Source organism: Haplochromis burtoni, unplaced genomic scaffold (assembly GCF_018398535.1).
Source record: "Haplochromis burtoni strain Fernald_Lab_line unplaced genomic scaffold, NCSU_Asbu1 Contig_408, whole genome shotgun sequence".
In the NCBI taxonomy this organism is placed as follows: domain Eukaryota; kingdom Metazoa; phylum Chordata; class Actinopteri; order Cichliformes; family Cichlidae; genus Haplochromis; species Haplochromis burtoni.
Genome location: NW_024582769.1, coordinates 430,021 through 437,654, shown reverse-complemented (window position 1 = coordinate 437,654; position 7,634 = coordinate 430,021). Strand labels below are relative to the sequence as shown.

At 44.3% G+C, this 7,634-nt stretch overlaps 1 protein-coding gene across 1 annotated transcript in view; it reads left to right on the top strand.

The window, feature by feature from the left end:
• Window positions 1–2,283: 2,283 nt before the first annotated feature.
• The window catches only part of xylb (xylulokinase homolog (H. influenzae)), a gene marked incomplete in the record, with an annotated part of 10,308 nt that continues 4,957 nt past the window's right edge, over window positions 2,284–7,634 (top strand). Inside the window, 10 exon segments of the mRNA XM_042213022.1 lie at window positions 2,284–2,424; window positions 3,281–3,363; window positions 3,519–3,588; window positions 4,317–4,397; window positions 5,163–5,249; window positions 5,341–5,469; window positions 5,549–5,614; window positions 5,696–5,768; window positions 5,849–5,967; window positions 7,137–7,218. Coding sequence (XP_042068956.1) covers window positions 2,368–2,424; window positions 3,281–3,363; window positions 3,519–3,588; window positions 4,317–4,397; window positions 5,163–5,249; window positions 5,341–5,469; window positions 5,549–5,614; window positions 5,696–5,768; window positions 5,849–5,967; window positions 7,137–7,218 — 847 coding nt within the window.

Here is a 7,634-nt window from a genome sequence, read left to right as displayed (position 1 = left end):
CTTTGCTAGCAGAGACAGAGAGAGGCGTTGAAAGGCTGCTGCAACGGAGCTTATTGTTTCAGAGGAAACAGGAACACAGCGTACAGTCGAGTCTTGATAGCTTACTTACAGCTGGACTACACTGCCCAAGGCTACATTCTTTAGGGCTGTGCCTGTAACACTCTGCCTATTGCCTTCATATTAAATAATTTTTTGAACAATAATTTTTCATTATGTGGACCGCAAGTAGGGGCTGCAAGACTGAGATAAATGTGCTGGAAAAGCTTGAAATGGGACATTGAAAGTGCTTAAAAAGTGGTTGAATTTGACCCTGAAAAAAGCGTATGAACCCTATCTCTGGAAACACTCGTTTATCTCCTCTGCTCTTCCTCCTTCTCTGTACAGGTGGAGGCGATGATGGTAAACAGGACGGTGTGTTGCTGAGAGAGGAGCAGCTGTGTCCTGATGATCCAGAGAGGTTGAAGCAGCAGCAGCTTGTGTGTAGAGACACTCTGACTGGGCCATGTTACTGGGAGGTGGAGAGGAGAGCTTCATCCAGCAGTGACTGACAGAGGAATGAAGTGCAGATGACTGTCAGTGCTGCAGCGTGAACTGCTCTGAGAACAGCTCCACTGTCAGACACAATGTAGAGTCCAGCATCAGCCCTGTGTGTCCCTCTGGATCTGACAGAGGATCATCAGTGTATCTGGACTGCTCTGCTGCTGCTCTGTCCTTCTACAGTCTCTGCACAGTCTCTGTCTCACTCTGGCTTCAGACCCTCCTGGATCAAACTCACCAGGAAAGGCTTTCAAACATCACTGATTAATAAACATAATGTTTTTATAAGATTGATGTCACGTTTTCATGTTTGTGTGCAGTTTCACTGTTTTTTTTATTAGAAATAATTAAATTGTTGCTTAAATTTATACAAAATGTCAGAAATCTGCACTGACATGAAGGTATAACTGGACATCTTTGACTACAGTTTGTTTTTGCCGTTTTGGTTTCAGTGTTTTCAGCTCAGCCTCACGTGTCTGAATTTGCAGCCATGTTTCATTGACATGCTGTAGTAACACAACTGATCTGAAATCACACAAAAACATAAAATCCTAGTAGTACTTATATTTTACTGTAAAAAAACACAAACATGTTTACTGAATGATTTTCTTAACTTGACATACAAATATAGATGTTAAGTTTAGAAAACGACGATTTTCCCAAACTAAACGTGACGATTCAGAAAAAAACACTGGGTCTGCTCTTTTATCATGACTGGTTTTAGTGGCCGATCAGTAACATTTACAAACTGGTGTGTAGTTTAAAGTCTGAACTTTCAACAGGAGTTAAAACACAGACTCAGCGTGGCTGCAACTCCTTGCTGTGTCAGATTAAATCCATCATGTGACCTGGAGGCGTGTCCATGGACCTCAGATAACACTCACCTTTATTCCATTTCCACACTGTCACTGTGTGAAGTCTGCCCATAGTGCTGATTCAACATGTGCTCTGGCACCATCGTAGGCCTCGTTGCTACCGACAACAACAAATAAACCTGAAAGAAACTTCGTCCCGGGTCTGGTCCGTGGATCGGGTTTCCCCGAGGCGTGGGCGTCTATAAGCAGAGTTTTGTCTTTACCCTATAAGATTCAAAATTATTCTTAAGTAACACTCAGATATGCCGTCAGCGGGTTAGTTACGACGTCGGGAGCAGTTAGGAGAACAAAATGATACAGAGACTGTTCAGGTTGCTTTCCCAAAATCAACTCAAAGTTTTATTCTTTTGTGCAGCAGTATTTATAGGCAGAAAGTTCGTGTGTCAACAAGTTTCAAGTTAAAACCATATAAGGAAGGTCCCCCAGCTCTGAAAGAGGCCTTCTACAATCGTATCTCAACATACCTTTGACAGGTCCGTTAAACACTAGTTAGAATCCTTTGTTCTACAATTGCAGTAAGATGCACTCTCAAGGCCTATAAATCTTATACAGAGGTCTCCTACATCCGTGAGTTCTGACACAACCCAGATGGTCTTCACATAAACATCTTCTGCAAGGGAGTGATAAGTAAAAGAGTGATTTGTTGGTGTTTTCCCTCCAACCTTAGTATCTACTTTCTTGTTGCCTTGTTGAGTCACAGAATCTTCTGTCTAATATCATCAAAAAAAGTACCCAGTAAATGCTCCCATAATACTAAAATATCTACCAAAACCCTGTCCACTCTATTGGCTGAGCCATGTTGAACCATGTCGGTCTGTGACGTGAACTAAAGGGTTTGGGTGAACTGTCCCTTTAAAAGCATGAACACGGAGTCTGCGCTGAGGAGGAGGAGCCTGTGGGCTGTGTCACTAAACGTTGGACCCCTCCTCCTCCTCCTGTGTGGTTCCTCGCGCTCATGGCCTCTGCTCCGCGCGCTCCTCTCTACCTGGGCCTTGACTTGAGCACGCAGCAGGTAACAGCACCTCACCTGTCCCTCCTTCACCTGCGCGGAGTCTGCTGTGACATGCTGTCCACGTGCACGTAGCAGTAAAATAACGGACTTTAGTGCGCAGGCGCAGAACGTGGAGACGGCGGAAGGTTTGATTTGTTGTCTCAGCTGGACTCCGTACTCTCGTACAGAGTCCAGCTGATCGGATAGGTTTTGACCCGCGTGCACTCGCAGATTGAAACAGGTCGATGACGTCAGAAGCTGTCACAGAGCTGCTGACGTCCGGTACGTTTCCAATAATCAATAAGAGGAAATGAAGCTGATCAGTGAATCTGAGCTCATAAAGCCTAAAATGCTATTTCAGGTGTTTAAGCTGGCGTCAGTGACGTGGCCGATAACCTGTCAGCGTCTCTGTGAACAGGATGACGTCATTTTCCTTCATTTATCCCTGAAAAGTCTGAGTGACAGTAAAAATGTCAGTTTTCACACGGATGTGTCCGAGACAGCAGCAGGAAGTACAACAATTATCAGATCCTAGTTGTATAAAGACAGCGAGCACCTCCAGCTGCACCATCCTCTTCTTCACTTCATTCATCGCTTATCTAAATCATCCTTTTTCTTTACAACCACTAAAACTTTCATCAGCTCAACTTCATGAAACAATGAAACAGGAACAGTCCCTTCAAAGTAAAAGTCCTGCGGAGCTTCAATGGTTCAGATGAAGGTTCGTCCGTGGTTTCCTGAAACAGTCTGAAACAGTCTGCTCACATTTCCTCCTAACATGTGACATCAGCGCCCCCTCCACTGCACTTTAAACCCAGGTTTACCGTCCAATCAGCAGCTCTGTCTTTACTCTGCTCCTCTTCATGTCTTCCTGAAGCTGAAGGCGGTGGTCATCGATGGAGAGCTGCGTGTGGTTCATCAGAGCGGCGTGCAGTTTGACGCCGAGCTGCCCGAATTCAGGTATAGATCATATAAACCTGACAGCATCAGCTGGAAGGCTTCATGAGTCACACTCACACCTGTCAGGGTGACTGGCAGGCTTTTATTGTGAAAGGATTCCAGCCACTGTCTTATTTTGAAAGTCTTGACAGTTCAGGTGTGTTTGTTGCTCTCAGGACTCAGGGAGGAGTTCATATCCACACTGACAGACTCACTGTCACCTCACCTGTGCTCATGTGGGTCAAGGTGAGACACACACACAGTAACAGTCACAGTAACACACACACAGTAACACACACACAGTAACACACACACACAGTAACACACACACAGTAACAGTCACAGTAACACACACACACAGTAACCACACACACAGTAACACACACACAGTAACACACACACACACTAACACACACACAGTAACACACACACAGTAACACACAGAAACTCAGGGCTCTATAACAAATACACACACACACAGTCAGTAAACACACACACAGAACACACACACACAGTAACACACACACACAGTAACACACAGAACACACACACTCTGTCACACACACACAGTAACAGTCACAGTAACACACACACACAGTAACACACACAACACACACACACACAGAACACACACACAGTACACCATCACAGAAACACAGAAACACACACACACACACAACACACACACACACACACACACACACACACAAACACACACACACACAAACACACACAAACACACACACACAGAATAACACACACACACAAACACACAGTAACACACACACACACACAGTAACACACACACACACAAACACACACAGAACACACACACACAGTAACATCACAGTAACACACAGTAACACACACACAGTAACACACACACCTGTTAAACTATTACCTCACGCTGAGGTTCATCAGCTGACTGCTGACCTGTGTTTGTGTCTCTGTGATTGGCTATTCCCCACCTCCAGGCTCTGGACCTGCTATTGGACAAGATGAAGAGGGCGGGGCTTGACTTCTCCCGTGTCAGAGCGCTGTCAGGCAGCGGTCAGGTGATGGTTAAAGTTAGACTTTGGCATAAATGTCCAATAATTTGTGAAGCATGAACAGGACGGGTGCTGCAGTATGAGCAGAAATATGTGGACACCTGGACAGGTGTGACTCTGTGCTTATTAACGTGCTGCCTCCACTCGTGCTGAGGGAAACAGGAAGTTCAGACAGTTTGTGCTGTCAGCTGATCCACAGTACAAAGTTCTTCTGGTGCAGTATGAAGTTACTCAAATGTCCTAAAAAGTCCAAAAATTCATATTTCTAAACCGTTTGATGTTCTCAGGTGCAAATTTAAAGTGAACAGCTTGTTTAACACGAGGAGAACCAGGAGTGTCCGCATACTTTTGATCACAGCGCAGATGTCATATTAAACCTTCTGTTTTTATGAACTCAGTCTTGTTTCTGTTTTTAGCAGCAAACACTAAAAACAAATTTCCACTAAAATCTGGAGAAGAATGAGTGGAGTGTGGTGGTTTTCTCATGAAGTGCTTCAGTGTACATGACAGCATCGTGTCACACTAACTGCACGACTTCCCATCAGCACGTGTGACTCGGAGTAAATCCTGAAGCACTTTTGTGCTCGCTAAACATTTACCTGCTGAAATCAAAGCTGCTGAGTGATGTGCAGCTCAGAGGGAGCTGCTCACTGGGTGTCCACATACTTCTGATCATATAGCACACTGCCATCACCTGGCAGGAGGCGGGAACCAGCCTGTAAAATTTGAAGAAAAGTGAATGGAGTCTGGTTGACTTGTGTTGTCTCTCAGCAACATGGCAGCGTGTTCTGGAGGAGAGGAGCGTCTGAGACTCTGAAACATCTGGACCCGGACCAGGACCTGCACCAGCTGCTGCAGGTGCGTGTGTGTGTGTGTGTCTGTGTGATGTGTGGGGGGGGGGGGGGGTGGGGGGGTTAAATGCTGACTCGGTGTGCTGCTGCGTCCTCAGGACAGCTTCTCAGTGTCGGACAGTCCGGTGTGGATGGACTCGAGCAGCACTCAGCAGTGTGAGGACCTGCAGGCGGCAGCAGGAGGCGCTCTGAGGCTGGCGGAGATCACCGGATCCAGAGCCTACGAGGTCCAGCTGTGCCACATCTGTGTGTGTGTGTGTGTGTGTGTGTTAAAGAGCTTTAAAGGACGCGTCCGTGTGTTTGCAGCGTTTCACAGGAAACCAGATCGCCAAGCTGCGTCAGACCCGAGCGGAGGAGTTGCAGGACACCGAGGTGAGAGCGTCACTGCACCTGCACAGTCCCACCTCCAGCTGTTTCCTCACACCTGATGAACGTGTGTGTTTTTGGTTTCAGAGGATCTCATTGGTCAGCAGCTTTGCCGCCTCTCTCTTCCTCGGTGGTTACGCTGCCATCGACTACAGCGACGGTACGGTTTGTGTGGCTCGTCGCTTTCTGAGGGTCTCTCACCCATCAGCTAATCAATGAACCCACTGATCGATTGTTCAGGCTCAGGGATGAATCTGCTGGACATCAGGACCAGAAACTGGTCTGAGATCTGCCTGCAGGCCACCGCTCCTCACCTGGACCAGCTGCTGGGAGCTCCACTGCCCTCCACATCTGTGCTGGTAAGCAGGGGAGCCTCCAGAATGTTTTCATGGGGTGGCCACACGGGGGCCACTAAAAGTATTCAGGTGTCACAGCAAAAACAGAATTTACAGTTTTATTATAAATATGATAAAATAGGTTATTTGAGAAATATGTCAAAAAAGAGAAACAGAAGAATTATATGTGTAGTTAATTTCCAGCTATATCACTGAATATGGATACACATGAAAACCACAGAGCCAAGTCCACCATCTTTATATTTTACATGTTGTAGTGGCACTTTGGGAGCATTTCAAGTTGCTATACATCAATACAACCATTACAGCCCCAATTTTAATAATATTTGTGCATTAAGTTCATAGAAATTACATAAATTGCAAAAAAGTGCAATAAACTACAAACAAATTGAAAATCATTTTTGTTTTTTTTAACATATATTTCCAGTTGCAGAAATTTCAGAGGCTTATCCCTCAAAACTGTAAATACAAAAAAGTTGCACAAAATAGTTTCCAGCCACAGGAAATTTATTTTGAGTGTCTTCAAAGTTTTATTTTTGAAATACACCAACTTTTATAAACTGCAGGAAAAATGAAAATAAATATTATAATGCAAATTTCTGAAGAAACCAGCAGTGCATTCTGAGATCTGCATCCCAGAAACTATTCAGAAAGGCAGGAACTCAAACATTAATTTAAAAACACCAGCATGTCTTTGTAAACGCCCTAAAGGAAAAAAATAAATTTTACGCGAAAACGACATCAGTTCCGGTTTCGGGCCGGTAACGTAGGAAGTGTTACGAACAGCTGATCGGATCGGCAAAGCCTGTTTCTGGAATATTATGTTTTTGTTGCTGCAAGTTCTTTTTACGCAACTTTTTGCAAAGCTATGAGTGGAAGGAAACCATGACCAAGGACAAGCTGAATGCAGAAGATTTAAGTACAACTCCTCCATATTGTTTATTTTATTTTATTTTCACTTGCTAAATAGGGGAGAAAGAAAGAGGGAAAGAAAAACAGCGGGGGAGAGGGACGGTGATAAAGGGCAAAAAACAAAAACCAACAAAATAAGCAGACAAAAAATCCATCTATCAATCACCTGGATCAAAGGGATAACAAGTTAATGTTTCCACTGATTGTGAGCTTTTTTGTGCTCATGATGGTCCGTGACATTCTGGTCTGCCTGTCTGCAGGGCCCCGTCTCCTCCTACTTTGTGCATCGGTACGGTTTCTCTGAGAGCTGCAGTGTGGTGGCGTTCACTGGAGACAACCCAGGTACATGTGAGATTATTGATGGTTAATCATTAGATTTGTTCCCCAACATCATGAAGTGTGACTGTTTAAACACAAACATCAGGCCTGTTTGAAAGAATCCTGCAAAGCTTGATCTCAGTGAGGTCATATGAGATGAACTTTATTTATCCTGAATGAGACAACAAACACAAGCTTCAACAAAACCGCTGAAATATGTTATTGAATAAATTTGAAGTTAAACTAACAACCAGCATTTAATGAGATCATGTAAACATGTTATTTGTGCTGATGTGAACCTGTAGTCACACAGGTCCACATCAGCACTGCATGACAACCACAATAATGTGAAAATTAACAAAACATGTGGGTTATGATTCACCATGAAATTAAAGAGAAATCTAAAGCATGTAAAACAAATAAGCATAAATAAAAGTTCT